Raw genomic sequence first — 26,254 nt, forward strand, 5'->3', positions numbered from 1 at the left:
ACTGTTCTGTGTTCCACAGATCAAAACTGAAGTTTTTGTACCAAACCATTTAAATGTAAAGGTGAGAGAGAGAAGTATGGATAACTCCCCAGTTTCTAGCGTGAATGACTAGGAAACCAGACAATACTGTAGAATGCTCAAATGTTTGTTCTAACACACACACAAATATTTTTATTTCTCCCAAGTTTCCTACTGACTCTTCAGCCCGCTAGATAAAGCTCCCCTTTATCCACAAAATTTCCCCTCTCTGCCACACCCACCCACCAACCAGAAAAACGCTCTATAGCTCTAATTTCCCTTTAAGAATATGGCCACACGGAAATTGCACGCCTAAACCCGCCTCCCAGGTTTCCCTGTCACCATAGCAACGGGAGAAGGAAGGGGCGGGCTCCCTCAACCTACGTCCGGCCTGCCGCGTGCGCCAGCCGGTTTAATGCGGGGGCGCGGGCTTCTGGGGTTGAACAGGTTTTTCAGCTCCGGGTTGGACCCGGAGCCGGAGCCGGATTCAACGCTGATGGCCACGTCAACCTAAAGCTAAACCGCCCTCCCCACCCAGCTGCCGCCGCGCCCGCCGAGTTGCTGCGGGTGTTCCCAGGCCGCGTCCTCTCCGCCTTTCCCACAGTGCCCCGCGCCAGGCCCCGCCCCGGTTCGCCGTGGGGACCGGGGCGCGAGGAGCCGACTGGAACTGCAGCGCTCGTTGCTGCCGGTGCGGCTCGTCCTCCCCCATCCCGAGCGCGGCGGCCCGGCGGTCGGAGAGTGCGCGCTTTGTTAACGCGCGCACAGCTTGCGCTCGGCCGGGTGGGGTCCGCCGCCGGGAATTGAGGATGGGGGAGTAGCTGCAGGAGGCGACCCCGCTACACTGAGGTGGGCATGGGCCGGGGCCCGGGGCTCTGTAGGAGCCGGCGGCGGCCTGGGCCCTCCTGGAAGGGAGAGCGCAATGCCTGTGCACCTCAGTCTCCCCTCCCTTCCTCTCTGCCCCTGCGACGGGTTTTGTGTTCTCGCTCCCCATCTTTTTCTGATTATCTACATCATCACCCTTCTGACCTCGTCTCCCCACGTCTTGCTACAGTTTCTCTCACTTAAGCCTCAGTCACTCAGTCTCTTTTCACCCTAACCCGGCCGGAGACTTCACACACCAGCAGCACTTCTTGGTCTCTTTCACGGGACTTCCCCAACTTTCCCCTCTCCCCGCATCCTATTCTGGGGTGATGGCAGCCAGAAATCCTTCATACTGCCTTTACCTGCAGCTTCCACCTGTCCCCGAAGCTTGGCGGAGATCAAGTCAACCACACCCACGCTGACTGAGAACGACCGCTAGCAACACCACTTGTCCCATAGTGGTATTGGAGAATATGTTCTCTATTTTCCTCTAGTTTTTTAGTCTGATACTTGTTACTCGCCATCACTATGCTTTACAAAGTTATGTTTTGGTTGCATGAAACAAGTTAGAAATGAGCCAAAGACCGTTCGCAGGTAAGGAGAAGATTTAGACATTTAGGATTAAATGAAGAAAGGAGAAACAATGCTAAGAAGGTTAGATTTTTCAAAGTGTTTTGGTATCTTTTGTGATCTGATGAAGTGGAGATTATTGACCCTACACAGGTGAGCATGTTAAAGTAACTGATTCCTTCTCCTTTTCTGTTTCCTTTTCATTTTTACTTATCTTAGATGTAAACTTTGCGATAAAATTACACTGTTAACTTGTAGTTATTATTCGACTGTTTATATAAAGTAGTCCCTACTTACATGTAGTGTAAGGACCTTTTGAGAAAATTCGGAACAAACCGGCCATACTAAGTATGTTGTCTAACAATGTAAATTCACTGCCCTTGTTGGAAGAGGTGTATGAAAAATACTCTTTGAAAGGACCCTTCCTTCCTTCTAGTCCTTCCAAAGGATATTTTCTACAAGTGAAATCTGATTAAAATGAAAACGATGTAGCCTTACAGTGGTAAAAGAAGTGGCCAAAAAGGAAGTGGTTTTACAAAAGAGCTGTGCTTAATTAAGCTACATAGAAAAGGAAGGAAACGTTTTTTTCCCAGACTTGTGTTCTGGTGCTGATCAGAGCAAATCATTGAATTTGTTTTCAAAGTGTTCTAGCTAGCTACAACCGCACACTACCCTTTACACTTACCTCCTATCTTGAGTGGTTTCACAAATCTGGCTACCTGGATATGGAAGCAGTGAAGGGGCCCCCAAAGAATAGAGCCTGGGCACTCACCCTGATTTGCCATCAAATGGAGCTTGTATTACTGGCCATGTTATTTAACAGCGTTATTGCTGGGTTTTTTTGTTTGTTTTTTAATGTATTTTTAACTACCTTGTTTCCTCTCTTTAGATTGACATTTTGGGAGGAAATTTCATGATGCTTGATTCGCCCTGGGAGTAATGTGAACAGAAGTTCTCAAACCTGCATATTCTATCAGTTGGAACCAGCGTGTATCTTAATGTTCACTTAAATCAGAACTTGTGTAAGAAAAAGAATGGGAGTCTGGTTAAATAAAAATGACTACGTCAGAGACTTGAAAAGGGTCATTCTGTGTTTTCTAATAGTGTATATGGCCGTTTTAGTGGGCACAGATCAGGATTTTTACAGTTTACTTGGAGTATCCAAAACTGCAAGCAGTAGAGAAATAAGACAAGCTTTTAAGAAATTGGCGTTGAAGCTACATCCTGATAAAAACCCGGTAGGTAGTTTTCTCTTTAAATACATCTGATTAATGTATTTCAGTGAAGTTTTGATACATAGTTAAATTTTAAGTGCTCAAAATGCTTAAAAACAATCACATGTCAAAAGTCACAATTTAGCTTCTGTACTAAAAAACAGAAGCAGCAAAATATTCTGGTTGAGAACAGTGTGAAAGAATATTGATATCAAAAATGCAATTCCCTGTTAATTTGAAAACTGAGTTGTACCAGTTCCATTACAGATGTTAATTCCAAAACCAACGATAATGTCTATGGGGTAGTTGAAGTAGTTTTCTCAGTAAAGTAAGTTAAGAACAAGTATTTTATAACTGTAATAGGAAAATTACTCCCTTAGAACTTGGAAGTTTCTTGCTAAAAATGGCAGTAATAACTAATAATAACATGCTTCAACTTGTACTGTTTTCTCCATGCACAAATCCCACACCAGAGTCAGAAATTATTACAAATGAAAACTTAAGAGCAGCCAAATCCAGGTAATTCCAGGCATAAATATTTGATTATGTATTCAATTACGTCATCTTTCAAAACTAATTTAGTTTTAATACTTATGGTATTTTTTATAATGTATCTAATTATTTTAATGAGATTTAACTCCTCAAGGATTTGAAAGGTATGGTTTATAATTTTCTGTTTTCTATATAAAATGCCTAAAAGAGGGTTATTTTATTTTGATTGCATAAAGTTCAGCAGTAGAATCAATATTTCACTAAAACTTGTTAGTTGGTTATCTTTCCCTGGAGATTTACCTTCTATTAATATTTAGAATTTTTATTTTTTCATATTTTTCTTTAAAATTTCAGAAATATGATTTTTAAGTTTCCATATGAAAGATAGTAAACCTTTTACATCTAATTATTATTTAGATGAAAGCATTCTTCAAAAACCAGTTCTGTGAAAGAGTAACGAATGAGGAACATTTCCAATCCAGTTTTGAGTTTTACTCTGATACTAGTCTCATTTAATCATTTGATGGATTGGGGGACATTTCTGTTTGTTTGTTTTTGGTTAATATGTTGATTTTGCCTCAAATAGAAAAATTACCTACAAATTTCTTTGTAATTGTCTTGGGATAAAAAATAATATTTACAAAATTAAAGGTTTCAAGGTTTTATTAGTTTTTCTCAATTGCATTTCATGTAAGGAATGACTTATATTGTAGGGCCATATCTTTCAGCTTTTTGAGGCCTCAATTCTCATTTCTCTGTTCTTTTCTTATTCTTTTTTTTTTTTTTTTTGGAAGATTATAGTTCTTCAAAATACTTTCTAATTTCAATCCATAATAACCCATTTCATACTGTATTCTTCCTCCTTATTTTGATGTCTGTTCTCCCAGAAATTTCAAGGTTAAATTAAAACTTCATAGAGGTTTTGGAGATACTTGATCACATATCTGAAACAACTATTATGTCTAATATTTTAATAGAATAACCCAAACGCACATAGTGATTTTTTAAAAATAAATAGAGCATACGAAGTACTCAAAGATGAAGATCTGCGGAAAAAGTATGACAAATACGGAGAAAAGGGACTTGCAGATAATCAAGAAGGTGGCCAATATGAAAGCTGGAATTATTATCGTTATGATTTTGGTAAGGTGATATGATACTCTGTGAAATCTTGTTTTTTATTTGAGTAAATTTAGAAAATTAATTTTGTTTCACCACTTAACATAGGCAGTTAATATGTGTCACCTTGACTCTGTTTAATGTAACATGGGAGCTGCGTTCAAAAGGAAAGTCAGGTGGTATGTAGATATTGTCTGCACAGATGTGAAGGTATTTTGGTTATGATCTTGTTAGATACTTTTAAAATAAGGATTGTAGTTTAATTAAAAAAAGAATATTTGCAGTAGATGTTAAATCCTAAAGCCTTTTAGTATTTTTAAAGCATCATATTTTCCAAGAAAATCTGAAGTTTCCTTTAAGTTTAATAGTGGTCAGTTCAGTAGAAATGCCATCCTTCTCTTGTGGAATCCTTATTAATAATAGGATTGACGTGTTGACAGGAATAAGAAATGAGGGAAGTGTGGAGGGAGGAAGCAAGTTAAAGAAATCAAGGGCAGGTAAAGTAAACACAGGTATCCAGCAAGGCTAGAGGGAGCATTTGCTTACCCGGTATTTCTCTTCATTATTGATTAGCCTCAAATGCACACTAAGAACTGAGGTATGCTTTTATATTAGACTACATAAAATATTTTAAATTCATATCTGGAGTATTTGTTTCTCAAGACTGCCTTTTTTTTTCCTTCAAAATAGTATTTTCTAATATATCACTGCAGCTCAGTAGTATATATCTGATATCAGTAGACTACATTTCATGGGCTAAAATCTGGCCAGCCACCTGTTTTTGTAAGGTTTTAATTAATCCTAGAATTATGAGAATATGATAATTAGAATAAAATTATGCTCATTTATTTGCATATTATCTGTGGCTTCTTTCACTTCAGGGGCAAAATTGAATAGTTGTGACAGAAACCATGTGTCCCACAAGGCCTATTTAACTGGCCTCTGCAGAATAAGTTTACTGACACCTGGTTTATATCCATCACTAGTATTATTTTGGTATCTTATATAGAAACAAATTTTCTCACACTGGTTTTAATTACGATAAGTAAAATTTGTATTAATTAAGTTGGTCTTTGTCTCTATAAGCATTCTAATAAGACTTTTAACAGTAGGAAATACTTTAGTGATACTATTTATTTAAAAAAAAAACATAATCAGAAAAGGAAGTGACGTCTCTAGTTAACAGTAAGGTATCAGTGTCAATTTCCTAGATTTTGTTAAAACTACATAAGTCATCATTAGGGGAAGCTGAGTGAAGGGAACATGTAAGTCTGTGCTATTTTTACTACTTCCTGGTAGTCTATAATTATTGCAAAATAAAAAATTAAAAAATAATAGAAATTTTCTGTGGAGATGAAATTATGGGTATTGGGAACCCCCAAACATAGCTGCAACAGTCCATATCGGGAAACTAATTTTTTGTTTTTTATCATTCTTTAGATGCATTACCAGTGGTATTATTTACTCTTGGTCTTTCTGTTTATTGCACTTTCTTCAACTTTGACATTTAGTATAGTAATCTGATTTTTTTGGTGTTTAAAACAAGACCTAAGTTATCTGTTTCTATGTGGTAATTTATTTTTATGATAAACTGTTAATTTTATAATGTTTGCTTTTAAATTAGGTATTTATGATGATGATCCTGAAATCATAACATTGGATAGAAGAGAGTTTGGTAAGTTTGTGGGCATATGATTTTCTAAAACTGGTCCAAGACCAGTCTCTTACCTAAAACTCTTGAGGACAGATATATTTGAAATTTAGAAAATTTTTTGATTGCAGCAAGATAATGTGGTATTGTTAACTTTTTAAATATAATAGTTTTACTAGCAAAAATAGGTTTATTCAGGAATAGCAGAAAATTATAATTCAGGACACACAAGCTATGGCAAAACCAAAGGCCAGTCTAGCAAATAAAAGTAATGTTCTTTTATGGAGGAGGAGGAGGAAGTTCAGAGGGGTTGTTTTGAATGAAAGTCCATTAGAAAAGCAGGAATTCAAAGTGATGACAGTTTCTCATTAGCTGATTTGCAGGGGTAGTCAATTTCTTATAAAAATTCAGTGTACATCTTTTCCTGTTCTGACCTGATCATTTTTTCCTTTGATAATTCTTGTGTTAGGGTCTGCAGTTGATAGTTTTTCCTGTAATTGACATTGAGTCATGTGATTTCCACCTTTTCACTTTCCCAGTCCACTTTAGTGAGGTTTTCCTGTATTAATTTTTACATTTCCCCCTTTTGATCAAGATCTTTTTCTGAAAGTGTACCTAATCAAGAGTCAGTTATTTCATATTTAATGGTTTTGTTCCTCAATCCCAAGAAGGATCTTTCAGGAAGGTACATAGCAGTTAGAAGCCACTTATGGCCTCATTTCATTAATGAGGAAGGCAAGGAAAGAGAACTCTCATGCACTTCTCGTGTATAGTTCATATTTATAAAGATCGTAAACATTGGAGATCATTTCTTTATTGGGTACATGATTGTTACAAAAGATTGGCAGACAACAAAATACAACACTTAAGATATATGCAAAACAAGAAGTAACAAAATTCTTGGTTCTAAACCAAGACCCGAGATCTGAAAGTAGCTAACTGAAAATATTTATTGGCATTTATTCCAACTTCAGGGAGAAAAGTTCTCCCTGCAGAGTTATGGGTGCCTTCTGGAAGTCCCACTTAAAGTGGCCATGAAAGCAAAACGGTGAATACTGCAAAAGCACACTGAATTAACCAAGTGCATTTGGGAGGATACTGTGCAAGTATAAACATGAAGTAATAGCTAATCAACTTCTTGCAAAAAATAACAGAACCTCAAAAAAAAATAGCAAAACCTCAAAGATGTATTAAAACAGTATTGTTATCTCAAAAGAACTGTTTGGAAACAAATGTTACCTAATAATACAGCCTGTAAGGTTGCAAATTGAGAGGCCATGAATTTAGATAAGAGTTTTAGAGTCAGATAATAAATGAAAGAAAGACTTGTGGATTCCAAAGCTTCTAATCCTTCAGAAAAAGCAGCTAAAGAATTAATGTGATCACAGAATCATGATGAGGGTGTTTCTGAAAGGCCATAATCAGAAGAAGAGATTTCTCCCTTTTTGCAGAGGTTTGGGAAATGCAGGCAGTCTTCCCTTCTCTCTCACATGCAAAGAGAAAAAAGGGAAGTTGGGTGTCCAAAAGCGAGGGACTTCATCAGGTTTTGTTTTGTTTTTTAAGTCCTAAAAGCTGTGCTTGGTGTTTCCAAATAATAGAGTCAGGTTTGTCTTTTTTTTTTTTTTTTTTTTTGGTAAAGCATATAGAGGTTGAGCTATAAGAGAGAAGTTTGGAATCCAGTTTCAACATTGGCTAGTCAGTCCAAGAAAACGTTGTAATTAAATACTGGTTTTAGATTTGAGGGAAGTCAGGATGCAATGAAGCCTCCCAGAATCCAAATGTAGCCCTTATTCTGAAATCAGGTTTTGTTCCCTGGTTTTGTTTGTCTACACCCTAAGTGTAGAACCTAAGTTTGAGCAAACTGCATTTTTTCTTTGGAGACTTTATGTCCAAGTCCAAAAGTTTTAAAGGGTAGGTATTGTCTTCCTGTGAAGAGGTTTGAGAAGGGCAGCAGAGAAGCAAATGTAACAAAGTAGAACCTGAGAAAACTATGTCATCCAAATCAGCTTTTAAGGTTTGGAAAAAATGAGAAGGACTCTCTGTGACACCTTAGAGCATTATTGTTCAGGTATATTTCTGTTCTTCCAGAATACAAACAAAAATAAATTGGCTAGCCTTACCAACTGGAATACTAAAAGTGTACTATATAGATAGTAGTGAAAAATTTGCTTGTGTGGGAATAGATATCTGTAGCCTATGGGGGTTAGGAACAACAGGGTGCCAAGTGATAAAAATGTTATTTATTGCTTGGAGGTCCTGAACAAACCTCCTTTCTTGGCCATTTAGTTTTCTCATAGGTAAAATAAGGATGTCATGGGCACTAGTGCAGGGAATAATGAGACCCTGAGCCTTGTAATCTTCTGTGTGGGCTGGATGCCTTGAAGGACTTCTTTAAGGTATTCATTAATTCTGGGGAGGGGGTTGAGGGATCTGTTTGAATCTTGATGGGAGATGCACTGTAGATTCTGCCAGTATCAGTGGAAGATCTTGCACATAAAGAGGATGGTAGCCGATCCAATAGGAACAAATGATCATTGTCCCCAGGCTCCCCTGTGGTACCATCAGATATAATAAAAGATGTTGAAGGGTCGTTTAACTTACCTGGTTGGGTATTTTAATTACCAATCTCAAATTGTAAAATTATTTCCCCCTTTTGGGAGAAAGGAATTCTGGCATAATATTTTCTAAGAAATCTCAGCCTGATAACTGAATGGGGTGGCAGAACTAAGGAGAAAAAAGTGTGTACTCCTTAAAGGGCCTAGACAAAAGGGGATAGGATGATAGATAGGAACCTGCAGAGGTTGATTCAAGACCCCCACTGTTTGAACTGTTTTAGTATGCTGAAGCAGGTCTATTTCATAGCAGTGAGATGGAGCTTCCAGACTGTAGCTCTGGTGTCAAGGACAGAGAGAAATGCATTCCCAATCTGGAGAGTGATTTCCCCAACCTGATGAAGTGGGAAGATTGGGAAGACCACTTGTAGTTCCTTGGAGTCCCATCATTGGGAATTAGGAGGACATTGGAAAGGCTGGCTAGAGGGCTGAAGATGTCTGAAGCAGTTAAGAGGGTAACAATCTTTTTTCCAATGTCCTGGCTCTTTGCAGTAATAGAAAGTAGGAGGTTTTTGGTTTTGCTTAGGGGCTTTCATTTGCTGGAGTTGAAAATTAAGAATTTTAGCGGTCTTTCAGGTAATTCGTCTAGGGTGCAAGCAGGCTGGTTTGCCAAATTAAATCTAGAGTGGACATAGTTTCACATTCATCTTGGTTCTTTTAATTAAAAGAGAAAGACCCCAGTTCAGCCTGCTAATAAACATAAAGTTAAATGCTACCTGTGTGGATTCAACATCTACAGCAAGATCAGAATTTTCTTTAAAGACAGTTTGAATGATTGTAATAGTCATGAATAGATTCATCAGGCTTTTGTGCAAGCCTAAATTTAGTTCCAATCAACAGGCCTAGGAAAGGCCACTGTAATTTCTCCGTGGAGGTTTCCAGCCAAGTGTTCTGATGTCTTGCCAAAAGTTAGGGATCTGTTTGTGTGATTGAATCCCTTTCAGGATGTTTCCACTGGGCTAGTTTCTCCACTCCTTGGCCTGGCCCAGTTCATCTACAAGCATGTAGACTAACTGATATATATCTGAGAAACCAGGATGGTAAGTTTGAATAACACTGCTAAAATCTTCAGCAAATCTATGGGGGTCCTCAGTCACTTTAGGAAACTCTTTAACTATGGCTTGTGAATTCAGCCTTAGTCCAGGGAACAGAAGAAATTTGGGGGTTATTTGGATCCTCAGAAGTCTCTAATGGGGCAGGTTTTAAAAGGTTTAGGAGAGGAGAGAGCTGGGAGAGATTCTGAGGAAGAGAAGTTCAGTGAGAGAATTTGCATGAGGAAACCAAGGGTATAGAAGAGGTGAGGCGTGAGGGAGGATGATGGCAATGGAGTTGGGCTTGAGCAGGAGGGGGGCTGCCAGGAGTCTTGAGACCAGATGGGTTGGGGAAGGGAGGCCTTGGAAGCCTTTTTGTCTTTTTTTAGTTGTTTGCCTCAGTCAGTGTAGAAATTATATTTTATAGAGGCAATTTTAGGTTCCTGATAACGTTTGGATGCTTCCAAATGCCAATCCATGTAGACATCTCATTCAGTTTTGACAGTTGTAGAGCCATGTCTATCCAATTTAGTTTTGCGAAAAGTCGGTTTAAGGAAATCAAAAGTTCACTGTAATGGCCATTGAAGTTCTAAATTATGTTTAGTTAAGTGGGTCCATTTAGTTAGAAATAGGCATGAGGAAGGACCGTAGTTTTAAACATAAAACCAGCTGGGGTCCTAGAAGTGGAGGTGCCCTAGAAAAACATTTTGATGACTGAGATCCCATTTCTTAGAGGTTTTTTTTCTAAGGCAAAAAGAAAAATTCCAATAGATACAGCCTGATTCCATAAGGAATCAGACTGAAGACCAGCACAGTTCCAACAGGAACAGTCCATTTCCAGAAAAGAGGTGACCGAAGGCTAGCACTTTCCCAACAAAAACAGTTTCTATAGAAATGGTGTGTCACAAAAAGGAGTTGAGCCAAAGGTCGACACAGTTCCAACAGGAGCAGTCTGGTTCTAAAAAGGAGTTGGACCAAAGGCCAAACAAGTACTCTTAAGGACAAAGCCTTGAAACAAATCCTGAATAAAGCTTGGAGAGCTTAGAACACAGAGAACAGAACTTGAAATCCAGGAAAAAAGTTAGCCTCAAACTCCAGGTTTGTAAGGAAGCAGTATGCTCAGTTGGCTCTGTGGATACCTGCACTTGTTTGCTCGCCAGTCTCCTGGTTGTTGGGGGTCCTGTCTGGATCCCATGGCTGATCACCAAGTAATAATAATGTAACATTAAAATAGTTGTTTTACTAGCAAAAGAATGGGTTTATTGAGGAATAGCAGAGAACTGCATTTTGGGATATGCAAGCTAGGGCAAGATTGTAGGCAAGGTCCAATAAACAAAGGAGAAGAACGTTATTTTATGGAGAAGGAGGAAGTTGGGAGGGGTTCTGAATGAAAATCCATTGGGAGGAAAGCAAGAGTTCAGGGTAATGACAGTTTCTCGCAGGCTGATATGTAGAAGTAGTCAATTTCTTATAGGAAATTCAAATACATCTTTTCTTGTTGAGGCCTATAATTGATGATTCTTTTCTGTTGATGATGATTCTATTGGGGTCTGTAATTGACAATTCTTCCTGTAATTGATGCTGAGAGGTATGGCTCCTCATTCTAGTCTCTGACTCTAGTGAAGTTACCCTTTAATAATTTTCACAGTATAGGGGCACCTGGGTGGCTTAGTCAGTTAAGCGTCCCACTTCAGTTCAGGTCATGATCTCGCGGTTTGTGGATTCTGAGCTGATAGCTGAGCCTGCCTCAGATCCTGTGTCTCCCTGTCTCTCTGCCTGTCCCCTACTCGCACTCTGTCTCAGAAATGAATACATGTTAAAACAGATTTTTAATTTTTTTAAATAATAATTTTCACAGTGTACACCATGTATCAAATAATGTTCTTTGCAGAATGTGGGGCAGTATACTTTTTTAAGACAGTGTTTTAATTTATTTGAGAGAGAGAGAGAGAGAGAGAGGGACGTGCACATGCAGAGAAGGAGCGGAGAGAGAGAGAGAGGGAGAGAGAGAATCCCAAGCAGGCCACTTGCTGTCAGCACAGAGCGTGACACAGGGCTCCATATCAGAAACGTGAGATCATGACCTGAGCCGAGATAAAGAGTTAGATGCTTAACCGACTCAGCCACCTAGGCATTCCTAAAACATTATAATTTCTGCCAAGAAATGCATAAGTATATATACTAAAAAAAAAAAAAAAAAAGTAAAAGTAATACATAGCCCCAGATCAGGTCAGGACAGGTTTGGAAGCCCGGGGAGCTTGCCGCGAACTTGCAAACTTCCAGTTTGGGAGCTTTTGGATTGCAGAGTTAGGGGTAACTTTGTGGTTATTTTGGAAGCAGATTTCTTTTGACTTTGATTTATGTGAAAATGGATATAAAAATACAGTTCTATTGCAGTTTTCCATTGCATTTTAGAAAATTTTAAATACTGGATTAGTCTTACACTTTTCAGAGTTTGTACAAGTATAATGAAATAGGTTTACTCTTTTCTATTTTCATCAGTATATTTTATTTCAAATTTCAATTGTTTTGCTCTATTATAATCTCTAATTTAGAAATGAAAAATAGCATCTAGCTGCAATAAATGTATATGTATGTTTCTCACATACATCATTATAAAAATATATATTATAGTTACTTGATTTTGAACAGTTTCTTCTGACCAAGAATTTTATTCTTATTTTTTACATACTGTTGGTAAGCTCCAACCTACACAGAGCTGTCTAATATATCACTTTGTCCATAGACTCAACACATGAACGCTTGAACAAGTTCTGAGTGGAGTGAATAGAAAACGTACCTTCCATCCAAAGGAGATTGAAGAAACTTTGATTATTTTAGATTGTTGGTAGACAGAACTGATGGTATGAGCTGCATGTAGTTGTAGGAACCTATCGCCTTCCTGTATGGTTATTATTATCGCTCGTCTGTTAGTCTGCCAGTGAGTGTTTTGTGGACCAATGGGGCAGAAAACTGGATTTGGAGATATAGTTGGAGGCACTGAACAGAACTTGCAAGCTAACGAGCCCACCCAGGAAGGGGAGACTTCCCTGATGTACACTGTATATGGGTTCAAACTTTTTTCAGTGTGTCACTATGGAACAGTTAAGAACTGCTAATATTTCATATAGAACCCCAAGGAGTAGTTAAAAATACAGCCACAAAACCTTAGAGGTAAGTTTTCAAAAGCAATAAATAATACTGATAGGTTCAGTGTATAGTTGTTGCCATTGCATCTCATGTCTGATACTACTTTGTGTGTTACTGGGGTGAGACTAGCTGGTCCTGAGGGAAGTTTTAGTTGAAGAAGCTGAGGTGAGGTGGCAAGAGAGTAGTATCAATTTGTACTTGTATAAATATCACATTAGCCTTCTTGGTTGTGGGTCTCTTTCTATTACCAGTTATTTCTATTCGTTTGGGTTACTCAGGCTTGTCTTTTGTATAACTAATCACACGTATAATTACAAAGATATTTTAAAGTTATGTATGTTCTCTCTCTTGAGAGGAGTTACGTTATCTTCTAGGGTGAGGTCACTAACAATCTCAGATCAGCTTTATCCAAGCAGGGACTGCGATCGAAAAGCTGAGCTTTTTGGACTTTGAGAGGACTGGTCACTTTCCAGTTCATCTTTATTCACAGGACCCTTTCTTCTATGTGTCCACTCCCATTTTTGTCCCTCTAGCCTCCTGAATGTGTTGAAAGCTCTGCTCAGTATCTTGCCTATCAACTACCTTTTCTAACATTGGCTCTGTGATTTCCACCTGCTCCCATACTTTGGCCCCCCAATTCTTTACTACATTGGTAATTCTCTGATGCTTTCAACAGAAATCTTTTATATTTTGTCCAATTTTGCAGTTGTATTGGGAGAGTTAGTCCAAATTACATAGTTCACTTTTATCAGGAGTGAACTCCAGAATGCTTAACTATAGTACAGAAGAGAAAATGTGTTTAATAAACTCACTTTGAAAGCTTTAAAAATGTTCTCCTTCCCCTTGAACATGGTGCATATTATCTTTTTACATGTCACAGAAGAATATGATATCTGTCATGATAAGCAGGTTCTAGACAGTATCTGCAGGAGCAGAGGACATCTTGCACTTACACTAGTCATTCTGAGTAGTGCCTACACAGTGTAGGCATCCTTTTGAAGAAATGCTCAAGAAATGACAGAGGAGCTCACGGCGCCTCTGCCTCTTTTTTCCTTTTTCTTCTTTTTTTACATCCCCATCATTTCCTAATAAAGAGAAATCTAGGATTTTGTTCAATTAGAGTTTGTCAGAAAACTTTTCTTTGGAGAGTAGTTAGTGTTATTTTCAGGGTCTTCTTATCATGAACCAGACATACTTATGCTAGTTAACACAAGGTATAAGGGCATCTAGCAAAACTTTCCATTCAGTGTGTTGGAAATGATGCAAAGCACAGCCCATAAAGGGTGAATTTCTGAATATTCTGGGCCTTGTTTGCTAGAGTAGGTGCAATAACTGGATCCTTAGTTAGGTTTTGAAGAATCTCAGGAATGTGGGCTATACTGGATTGCTTCTCATCGACGTAGGCTTTTTTTTTTTTTTTTTTTTTTTTTTTTTTTTTTTGAACCCTTTTCCTTGGACCAAGAATGATGAAATTCTAGCATTGGAAACAATTACACAAACTTCCTTTAACTAATATACTACATTTTCTACCTTTTTCCCATAATATATCAGGGAGTGAATTATTCCTCAGTCAATAAAATGAATCAATGAAAAATTAAATATCCTCTAAAAGGCTTCATTCTGAGGGACAAAATTGTGGCAAAGTTTTTTTTTTAAAGTGTAGTGTCATAGAGCTGTTGTTGTTTCAAAAGAGTGCTGTCTGCCAGCAGGTCCTGTGCTGCCTCTTTCTGAGTTGTTACAACAAAGTCCTGTCAACTAATATGTGGTCATATTAGAATGTTTTATAGATAAGTAGAAGAGAATGATATTAAAATACTGCTATAATTAGTGAGCAAAAGTTCCTATTCCAGGTAATTAATATTTATCATATTTAATCCTCACAACAGTCCTCGATATTACTAGTTTTATTTTCAGAAATTACAAACTGCATTTCAGGAAGAAAACATATGCTTAAGTTCAGCTAATAGGTATTTGTGGTATATTTTATTTTAATCATCTATGTTGATTGTTTATCCTTGAGGTGCTCCTTTGTGATGGAGAATTATACATCCCACTCTGTAGAAGTCAGGCGTGACTATATGACTTGCTTTGGCTGATGAAATGTGAACAGAAGTAATGGATGTCACTTCTGGCCAGAAGTTTTTTTTTGTTTGTTTTAATTTTTTTTAACGTTTATTTTTGAGACAGAGAAAGACAGAGCATGAACGGGGGAGGGTCAGAGAGAGGGAGACACAGAATCTGAAACAGGCTCCAGGCTCTGAGCTGTCAGCACAGAGCCCGACGCGGGGCTCGAACTCACGGACCGCGAGATCATGACCTGAGCCGAAGTCGGACGCTTAACCGACTGAGCCACCCAGGTGCCCCCTGGCCAGAAGCTTTAAAAGCTAGCATGTGTTCACCATTTTGCTCTGTCATGAGAAATAAGAATGTTCAAAATAGAGCCTTCTCCCTGCCAGGGGTCAGCGGTGAAATGATTTGGAAGAGCGTTGCAGCCAACTTAGTATAAGATTGTGATAGATGGTAGAATAAACCTTTATTGTCAGCCCATGACATAATTGGAATCATCTGTTTTCTGTAGCTTAACCTTTCCTGACTGACACAGTACAAGACAGGACATGCGCTCAAATTCATGTCAAAGCCCATGCTTATGCTACTCTTTTTTTTTTGTTGTTTTTTAAGGGAAATAAACCTATTAGCCTAAGAGTTATTCATCAATGTTTTCTTATTGACCTATACCCTATACTTTAGTTTTCTCTTACTTTGTAATTTATGCTTTTCACTCTTAGATCTATCTCTGTTATCTCTTCTCTTTGTGACCTCATCCTATTTTGACGTTTTTCTGGGCCACAAAGTTATTAGCTGTGTCACATTTTAAAACATACTTGTTTTGTTCTATGTTGCTGGGTTTTGGAAGAACATCCCATTGAGCTTTAATAACATGGCATTAAGAATATTTTTAATCTTAGTCAACAAGAGTGGGAACCGAGCAAACATGATAGAAGTGCTCTATGAAAACGAAGTACCAAATAGACATTTTTTCCCTCTGAACAAGGTTTTGTGTCAAATGCCATTCAGATTTGTTATATGTCATATTTTTATTGAAGACTTATAACAGTCCTATTTTGTCTAATCATTACTTTATCTTTTCATATATAAATACCCACCTCATTAGTTATTTATAGCTAATGAAATAATCCCATTTCTGTTAAAGTTTGCACTAAGTTTATTTAAATTTCACCTAAATTATTACCAGTTGGGGGCCTAAGTCAGGGTGGCAATTATTTCAACCACTTAGAGTGGTTTGTTGGTCATACTTTCTAAACATTGCCACGGAACAACTTATCCTAAATTACACACTTTACCTGTAATATACAGATTAACTTTTTTTTCCATAGATCCATGTGTCTTACAATTGAAGGTAAACATTGAATCTTGCACGTTTCTATCTAACCTAAATTAGTTATGCATATTTAAAATAGTATGTTTGAGGGGCGCCTGGGTGGCTCAGTCACTTAGGCATCTGACTTTGGCTCAGGTCATAATCTTGCGGTCTCTGAGTTCAAGTCCTAGTATGGGGCTCTGCTGACAACTCAGAGCCTGGAGCCTGCTTTGGATTCTGTGTCTCCCTCTCTCTCTGCCCCTCCTGCACTCACATTCTGTGTCTCTCTCAAAAATAAATAGTAAAATAATAATAAATAAAATGGTATATTTATTTTGGTATCTTACTATAATTACATAATTTATGAAACTTCCTTAAAATTACTAATAACTGATTTTGATAATGGAATTATACAGAAACACTTATACCAAAAGCAAATTGTCTTTGCCTTTTTACCTTGAATGTTAGAGTGCATCCTTACAGGGTTAAAAAAGTTTTTGTTTATTTTTTGAGTATAGTTGACACAGAGTGTTACATTAGTTTCAGGTATACAACAAAGTGATTGAACAACTCTGTATGATGCTGCTCTCACCACAAGTGTAGCTACCATCTGTCACTGTGTAACTCTATTACAACAGTGTTGACTATATTCTCTACAACTGTCTTTTATTCCTGTGACTTATTCCATAACTGGGAGCCTGTATCTCCCACTTCCCTTCACCCATTTTGCCCTTTGCTCACACCTTCCTTCCCACTGGAAACCATCGTTTGTACTTATATGTCTGATTCTGCTGTTTGTTTATTCATTTGTTTTGTTTTTTAGATTTCACATAAAAGTGAAATCCTATGGTGTTTGTTTTTCTGATTTATTACAGTTAGCGTAATACCCTCTAGGTTCATCCATATTGTCATAAATGGCAGGATCTCCTTTATAATGTTTATTTTTGAGAACGAGACAAAGTGAGCAGGGGAGGGGCGGAGAGAGAGGGAGACACAGAATCCAAAGCAGGCTCCAGGCTCTGAGCCATCAGCACAGAGCCCAATGCGGGTCTTGAACTCACAGACTGCAAGATCACGACCTGAGCCGAAGTAGGATGCTTGACTGAGCCACTCAGGCGCCCCCATGTACACCACATTTTTAAATCCATTAATCTGTCAATGGATATTTGGGCTGCTTCCACATCTTGGCTGTTACAAATAATGCTGCAATAACCAAAAAGATGCATGTTATCTTTCAAATAAGTGTGTTTGTTTTCTTTAGGTAAATACCCAGTAGTGAAATTACCAGATCATATGGTACTTCTGTTTTTAATTTTTTGAGGATCCTCTCTGCACCAATTTACATTCTCATCAACAGTCCACCAGTGTTCCTTTTCCCCATGTCCTTACCAACATTTGTTATTTTTTGTCTTCTTGATTCTAGCTGTTCTGACAGGTGTAAAGTGATATCTTATAATGGTTTTGATTTGCTTTTCTCTGATGATTAGTGATTTTCATATGGCTAATGGCCATCTGTCTGTCTTCTTTGGAAAAACATCTGTTCAGATTCTCTGCACATTTTTAATCAGATTGTGTGCTTTTTTGGTGTTGAGTTGGATAAGCTTTTTATATATTGTAGATATTAATCCCTTATCAGATATATCATTTGTGAGTATCTCCTCCCATTCAGGAGGTTGCTTCTTTTGTTGATGGTTTCTTTGCTATGCAAAAGCTTTTTATTTGGATGTAATCCCAGTAGTTTATTTTTGCTTTTGTTTCCTTGGCTTTAGGAGACATATGTAGAACAATGTTGCTGCAGCCAGTGTCCAAAGAAATTACTGCCTGTGTTCTCTAAGAGTTTGCATCGGTCATTTTATAGATTATAATGCATAATGTGTTGTTGGCTGGATATCATGTGGTATTCAGATCCATTAGCTTAACAAATACATATTTGTTTTAAATTGTTAAAAACCTTGATCTAATACTTTTTAATAATACAGTTTTCCAAGGTAAATGACTTAAGGGCAAAGTTTAAATTTAATCCCCACAGTCCTACTATATTGTGTAGTTCTCGTCTTTCATCCCCTCAGAATTTGAAGTAGCTGTTGGAATTGACTGACACAGGTATTTAAGCTGTGCTGCAGATAGTAGATGAACTTCAGTCCCCATCTCTCACTGTTTCTCTTCTTCATCTCTCTCATCCACACAAACTCCTGGATGAGGTTTGGCTGCTGATGCCTTGTGCCACCTCTTTTCACAGTTTCATGGTGACAAGTGTCCTGAAGCTCAGGGTTGCTCTTTATTCAAGTATGTGCTTAAAAGGTTTTTTTTTTTTTTTTTAAGGTATTGTCAGTTTGATAGCTGATACACGGCTGACCCTTGAACAATGAGGAGGTTGGGGGAACTGAGCCCCCTGCCTCTGCAGTTGAAAATCCAAATAAAACTTTTGACTCTCCCAAAAGTTATTAATAGATTTCTGTTGATAGAAGCCTTACCAATAACATAACAGTTAACATATATTTTTCATGTATGTTATGTACTGTATATTTATAGTAAATGAGAATAAATTATTAAAATCATAAGAGCAAATACATTTACAGTACTATACTGTATCAGAAAAATACACATATAAGTGGACTACACAGTTCAGATCCATGTTGGTCAGGGGTCAACTGTAGTCTGTTCTCTTTTTATAGAAAAACTTGTATAGAAAATGACAAAGGCAGTATGAAAGATATAGGCCTGCCTTCATTCTGATCTTAACAAAACTTTAAAGTATGTAGAAACCTTTAATAAATAATTCTAAGTTGTTTTGGTTTTATATACTTTAGATGCTGCTGTTAATTCTGGAGAACTGTGGTTTGTGAACTTTTACTCCCCAGGATGTTCACACTGCCATGATTTAGCTCCCACAGTATGTATTTTTTACATCCTGATTATTAAAGTTTTATTACTTCTAATCTGTTGAGTGCTTTTTTAATGTATGAGGATTTTTTTCTGTTAATAGTAATGATAACTATCAATTGTCAAATACTGCATACTTGTATGATTTTAAAATACTAATAATACATAATGAATGAATGAATGAATGAATAAATAAATAAATAAATAAATAAAAATACTCTCCTTTGAAAATGTATAGGTTGGAGAGTGTTCAAGCAAAGACAGATTATCTTATCAGAGAAATATTTGTTCATTTTTTCTCATAGTGGAGAGACTTTGCTAAAGAAGTAGATGGATTACTTCGAATCGGTGCTGTTAACTGTGGCGATGATAGAATGCTTTGCCGAATGAAAGGAGTCAACAGTTATCCCAGCCTCTTCATGTTTAGGTCTGGAATGGTAAGGGGTAAAGTTGGCATTTTTTCATTTGGAACTTTAATGATAAAAATACTAGTGAAAAACCACTATGTCGTTTTGTAGAATGTTTTGGTTTTTAAATCCTATTTAAGGTGCCATCTACCTAGGCTCTAGTCATAGTAAACATTTTGGATTATGTTATGAATACATTCAATGCCATTACTTTGACCTTTTTTACTTCAAAATTAAATGTTTGCCATCAGTTTCTGTCTTAATACAATTTAACCATTATAAATGTTGTACTCTTGAGAGAGAGTGCTTATTGTATATAAAATAATGTACAATTAAAAGTATTCAGTAATACTTTCAGTGAATTTTTAAAAGAAATAGTAAAAGATGCTTCTCTTTTTACAAAAAAAATAAATAATAGGCCGCAGTGAAATATCATGGTGACAGATCAAAGGAAAGTTTGGTGAATTTTGCCATGCAGCATGTTAGAAGCACAGTGACAGAATTATGGACAGGTAATTTTATTTTCTTCATTTCTTTTATTTTCAAGGATACTTTGAAAATGGTATTTTAAGTTTTCTCCAGTAACAGGGTTAACATTTTGGTCATATTGAAATTTTAAAGTATCTTTTCCATGTTTTTTAGAAGGGAATTTTGTTTTTTAATCTGACCTCTGCTAAATTATTGGCATTTAACAAATGAATCTTATCTGTATAGAACAAACAGTTAAGATGTGGGAAATGAATATGATGTGATGTGAGGTGAAACAACTTTCAAAGTAGAACTGAATGTCTAGTTAACGAAGTGTTTTATTGTTCTCGTAAGTGTACTGCATCAGGCCATCACTTCCTGCCCAGCCAGTGTAATTTGAAAGTTTAAAAACTCTGACTTCTAATCTTAGACTTCTGATGCATCAAGTGACTTTAGGTGGATTATTTAACTACTCTGTGGTACCCATGAAATGGTAGTATTCACATCTAGTAAGGTGTTCGTGTCATTCATTAAATACAAGTTACGTCTCGGAAACCGTGTTAAATGTTAGAGCTGCAGTAATAAAATACATAATCCCTGCTTCAAGGGCCTCATTATTTTAGCAAGTAAGGCATGAGTAAAACCATTAAAATGCAATGTAGTAACTACTGTGATAGAGGCAGTCTTAGAGAAACATGAAGAACATAAAAACTCCGATGTGGAAAAGAGGAAGGGTTAGAAAAGACTTCTTGAATGAAGTCAGACCCAACCTGCCATGGAAATGAAGCCTTTAAAGATCACTGTGAACTTGGTAAACTGGCAGTGCTTCATCATGAATCTGACAAAAAGACGGGCAGTGAGTGGAGTGGCCTGGGGGGAGACATGGCTAGCTGAATGGGCAGACAAAGCTCAGACCACAGGGGCCTTGGTTGCCACTTTTAGTTTCTTTCTTAATGAAATGATGAATTTAGATTTTATGTGATGAAAACAATGGAGAGTTAGTATAGGAATTTGACATGCTTCAAGAGGATTTTTATGAATTCCGGAATTCAAAAAATAGGTAATTTGCTTTATTTTCTTTTAAGGAAATTTTGTTAACTCCATAGAAACTGCTTTTGCTGCTGGTGTTGGCTGGCTGATCACTTTTTGTTCCAAAGGAGGAGGTAATTTTACTTGTTATTTTGTTATGTTGAAGAAATCATAACACTTAATTTTTAGGTGGCAATATTTTTTTCTTCAGTTTTATTGAGATATAATTGCCTTATAACATTGTGTAACTTACGGGTATACAACCTATTGATATACTACGTATATTGCAAAATGATTACCACCATAGCATTAGCTAACATCCCCAACCTGTCACATAAGGACAATTTCTGTTTCATGGTAAGAACATTTAAAATCTACTTTCTTAGCAATTTTTGAGTGTATAATATAGTAGTATTAGTTATAATCACGATACTCTACATCACGTTCCCAGAACTTGTTAATCTTATAACAGGAAGCTTGTACCCTTTGACTAGGTGTCAGTCTTAAGTATGCTACCATAATTGATTATTCAGTACTTCAAACTATAATATATATCTGAGCATAATTTTTTATTTAATGAATATCTACCTTTTTTTGTTATTTTACACTTGTTATAAAATTATTAATTTGTTAAAGTTTCATTTATAACTTTGTTTGGTGGACAAGTTTTCCAGCTTAATTACATTCATTATAATTATACCTTCAGATAGCCACAGATGTGTTTGGCAGTTTGCAAAAATGATTAGTCGTTGGGGCGCCTGGGTGGCTCAGTTGATTAACCTTCCATCTTCGGCTCAGCTCATGATCTTATAGTTCGTGAATTCAAGCCCTGCATCGGGGCCCTGTTCTGACAGTGTGGAGCCTGCTTTGGGTCCTCTGTCTCCCTTTCTGTCTGCCCCTCCCCCACTTGTAGTTGTTGACAGATGTAACCCTCCCCAAATAATAATTTTTTGGTATTATGGACTTTTCTTCATACTTAACATATAAAAAATGTATGTATGTTTGCCTTATAAAATTATGTACTTGAAGATGATAACTTTCCATTTCTAGGAACCTTTCCACCAGTAAATTAACTTGAAAATTCAGTACCCCATGTACCAAACCACAAACTCCATTCAAACAATGAGATTGGCCCAGTGTTACAAAATTCATTAACATGTTTTTATACGTTTAATCCTAACATGGGTCTTTAACCCAAACTTTACCTATCAGCTTTATACTGTTCTGTTGCAAATGAATTGCCTTGCAGCTAAAATGAATCACTCACCCTATCCTGTAAGACCCATGTTAAGAAGGTATTGTTCAAGCAAAAATAACCCTTAGTCTAACAGTGAGGGATTTTGTTCCATTTTGGCCTAATGCAGAAATTTCTGTTCATTCCACATATTAAGAAAACTTAAACTTTCTGATATTCTTTTACTTTTCATCCCAGGTAAATTGATTTTACGTGTCTTTATAGGCTCTGTGGTGCTACAGTTTCCTTCTAAATCTGTCTCATTGTATCCCAATATTCATTTTTTTTTTAAACGTTTTTATTTATTTTTGAGACAGAGAGAGACAGAGCATGAATGGGGGAGGGTCACAGAGAGAGGGAGACACAGAATCTGAAACAGGCTCCAGGCTCTGAGCTATCAGTACAGAGCCCGACACAGGGCTCGAACTCACGGACTGTGAGATCATGACCTGAGCCGAAGTCGGACACTCAACCAACCGAGCCACCCAGGCGCCCCCCAATATTCATATTTTTAAGAGCTTCCGTGAAAATGAAGAAGTTATTTTAAGATTGTATAATATTTTAGGAAGGAAAGCTTCTATATTCCTTTTGTGAGATTAGCATTATCCTGATACCAAAACCAAAAGACCCTACAGAAAAAGAGAACTACAGGCCAATCTCTCTGATAAACATAGATGCAAAAATCTTCAACAAAATATTAGCAAATCGAGTCCAACAGTACACTAAAAAAAAAAAAAAACATTCACCATGATCAAGTGGGATTTATTCCTGGGATGCAAGAATGGTTCAACATTAGCAAATCAATCAGTGTGATACATTACATCAGCAAGAGAAAAGATAAAGATATGATCATTTCAGTAGGTACATAAAAAGCATTTCACAAAAGTACAACATCCATTCATGATAAAAACTCTCAACAAAGTAGGTTTAGAAGGAACATACCTTAACATAATAAAGGTCATATACAAAAAACCTACAGCTAACATCACACTCAATGATGACAAACTGAGAGCTTTTCCTCTAAGATCAGGGACAAGACAAGGATGTCCCCTCACCACTTTTATTCAACATACTAGTAGAAGTCATAGCCACAGCAGTCAGACAAGAAAAAGAGATGAAAGGCATCCACATCGGTAAGAAAGAAGTAAAACTTTCACTGTTTGCAGATGATATGATACTATATATAGAAAACCCTAAAGACTCTACCAAAAAACTATTAGAACTGATCAATAAATTCAGTAAGTCACAGGATACAAAATTAGTATACAGAAATCTGTTGCATTTTTATACACTAATAATGAAGCCACAGGAAGAGAAATTAAGAATTTAGAATTGCACCAAAAAAAAAAAAAAAAAATACCTAAGAATAATCTCAACTAAGGAGGAGGGAACTAAGTTTAGTTCCCTCAACTAAGGGAAGACCTGTACTCTGAAAACTATAAAACACTGATGAAAGAAACTGAAGATGATACAAGCAAATGGAAAGATATTCCATGCACATGGATTATAAGAACAAATGTTGTTAAAATCTCCTATGCTATCCAAATCAATCTGAAAATTTAATGCCATCCCTCTCAAAATACCAACAGCATTTTTCACAGAAGTAGAACACATAATCCTAAAGTTTGTATGGAACCACAAAAGACCCCAAATAGCCAAAGCAATATTGAAAAAGAACAAAACTGGAGGTATCACAATCCCAGATTTCAGGATATACTGCAAAGCTGTAATAATCAGAACAATGTAGTATTGGCACCAAAAAAGACACATAGGTCAATGGAACAGAATAGAGAACCCAGAAATAAACCCATGCTTATATGCTCAGTCTGTGACAAAGGAGGCAAGAATATACATGGGAAAAAGTCCCTTCAACAAATAGTGTTGAGAAAACAACCACTTTAGTATACCATGATAAACACTAATTGTTTAATCCCTATATTGTACACCTGAAATGAACACTGTGTGTTAACTACTGTAATTTAAATAAATAAAAGACTGTTATATTTTAAAGGTTCTTTATATGTTTTTATCATATAGATTTGTGACATTTTAGTTCCCCAAAATCATGAGATCTCTTCGATAAAGGGGATTGTTGATAGGAGCAGATTTGAGAGTAAGATCCAAAAGCGATTCTCTTTAACTAGAAACCTTAGGAAATTAACAGGAGAGAATGGAAAAATGTGTGAGAGTGCGTATGCACATGTGTGCTTGTGTGTGTGTATATGCACGTGTGTAGTATGAAACTTAGTAAATGTGTCATTCTTACCATTGGAGTCCAGTCAGTTGCCTTAGAATCAACATGGTAGTTTGTGAGAGGAAAGTCAAAAGGAAGTATAGACTTAATAAAGCTAAAATTATGTCATAATTTTTTTTTCCTCCCTAGATTGTTTAACTTCACAGACACGACTCAGGCTCAGTGGCATGTTGGTAAGCATCAGCTATTTTGCAAAACTATATGGCCATGTTAAGAAAGACATTTAAAAATTGATTCCAAATATTTCTTTGTAGTTGCTTGAACATTTAACTCACTTATTTATAAATTTTGTTTTTTGATAAGTGTATTCATAGCTATAAAACTTCCTAACTAGAATTTTGGTGCTTTTATTCACTTCGAATATTCTGTAATTTAGTTATGAATTCTTCTTTAAACAAAGGAGTTTATATTTAGTGTTCGTATCATCTCCCAATTTTTTTTTGTACTGTTATGTTTTGTTATTTTGTTGCATATTTAGCTCTCATCATGCTATGGTTGAGGACATAATATGTGTGTTGTTGATACTGTAACACTACTGAAGTTCCCTTTGCTGCCTGGGAGTTTGTCAGGAAATTTGTGAAAGATCTATGTGTGCTCAATATGTTTTCTGTGTCTATTAGGTATAATTTTTTTATCTACTAGACCAACTTTATTAATCATGTTACTCCAATCTGCATCATTTATATTCCAAGTAAAGTTTTTTAAAAGTTTTAAATTTACAGTACAAAAGTTGGGGCTTTCTAAATAAAGCTAAATCCCTCGAACTTTCTCTTTTACTTACACGCGACCTATTTTTTGTTGCTTTGCATTGTAGGATGGTCTTGTTAACATAGGATGGATGGACTGTACCACCCAGGACAACCTTTGTAAAAGTTTGGATATTACGACAAGTACTACTGCCTATTTTCCTCCTGGCGCCACATTAAATAACAAAGAGAAAAGCAGTGTTTTGGTATGAATTACTTTAATTTCTTTACATATAGGTGAGCACACACATTCAAACATAATACACCATTTTGTAAACAAGGAAACGAGTCCATTTATAATGTTTAATTATTTAGAACAAATATTTAACTTTTGGGATTCTGTTTAATGGTAAAGTCTACTTATAAGGATTATTTTTTACAATGGTATCAACCATTAAAATTTACAGCCCAAAAGTGTGGAAAACATTCTTAGGTTGTATGAATTTTCATTGGTTTTCATTTAAGTGTGTATTTTCTAATGTTAAAATATAGATCATTTGTAGGTTTGGCTCAGAGTCAGTATCTGTTTTTTTTAAAGCACCCTGTTAGATTTTCTGGTATATACTTAGTTTGGAGATCACCAGTATGGTTCACCTCCCTAATTTTATGAATGAGGAGACCAAGGTTCAAGCTAGTTATCAAGAAGCTGAGATAAATAATGGGATATTGGATAGATCCCTAAAGAACCTCAAAAGAAAATAATAAAAGACAAACTTTCATAAGTTTGTGTCTCTGTATTTTAATTCTGCTTTTTTGATGTTGACAAAAATAACATATTCATTACTGAATATGTTATTAATGGGTATAGACATGTATACAGGCTGGGCACCTGGCTGGCTCAGTCAGTGGAGCATGTGACTCTTGATCTCAGGGCTGTGACTTCAAGCTCTACGTTGCATGTAGAAATTACTTAAAAATAATATCTTTAAAAAAAAAATGTATAAAGACAGATGGAAAATTCACTAAAACCAAATCACCCACAGACAAGCACCATCAAATCTTGATAAATACTCTTCCAGATCTCTACTTACATATACCTGAATTATGACTTCATGCTGACAACTCTCCAGTTTTATCTGTGGCCCAGACCTCTGGCCTCCACTCCAGATATATATATATCCTACTGCCTGAATTAT

General features: G+C 36.6%; 1 protein-coding gene across 2 annotated transcripts in view; it reads left to right on the top strand.

The window, feature by feature from the left end:
- Positions 1-406: 406 nt before the first annotated feature.
- The window catches only part of DNAJC10 (DnaJ heat shock protein family (Hsp40) member C10), a 52,197-nt gene continuing 26,349 nt past the window's right edge, over positions 407-26,254 (top strand). Inside the window, exons 1-10 of one of the 2 annotated variants that reach the window (XM_007083876.2) lie at positions 407-864; positions 2,339-2,687; positions 4,133-4,298; positions 5,899-5,949; positions 18,908-18,990; positions 19,286-19,417; positions 19,806-19,899; positions 20,941-21,018; positions 24,502-24,545; positions 25,187-25,324. In XM_007083876.2, coding sequence (XP_007083938.2) covers positions 2,484-2,687; positions 4,133-4,298; positions 5,899-5,949; positions 18,908-18,990; positions 19,286-19,417; positions 19,806-19,899; positions 20,941-21,018; positions 24,502-24,545; positions 25,187-25,324 — 990 coding nt within the window. In that variant the 5' untranslated portion in view covers positions 407-864; positions 2,339-2,483. Of the gene's footprint in view, positions 865-889; positions 1,603-2,338; positions 2,688-4,132; positions 4,299-5,898; positions 5,950-18,907; positions 18,991-19,285; positions 19,418-19,805; positions 19,900-20,940; positions 21,019-24,501; positions 24,546-25,186; positions 25,325-26,254 lie in introns of those variants that run through there. The other variant, XM_007083877.3, reaches the window with a different exon arrangement.

Source organism: Panthera tigris, chromosome C1 (assembly GCF_018350195.1).
Source record: "Panthera tigris isolate Pti1 chromosome C1, P.tigris_Pti1_mat1.1, whole genome shotgun sequence".
Taxonomy (NCBI): domain Eukaryota; kingdom Metazoa; phylum Chordata; class Mammalia; order Carnivora; family Felidae; genus Panthera; species Panthera tigris.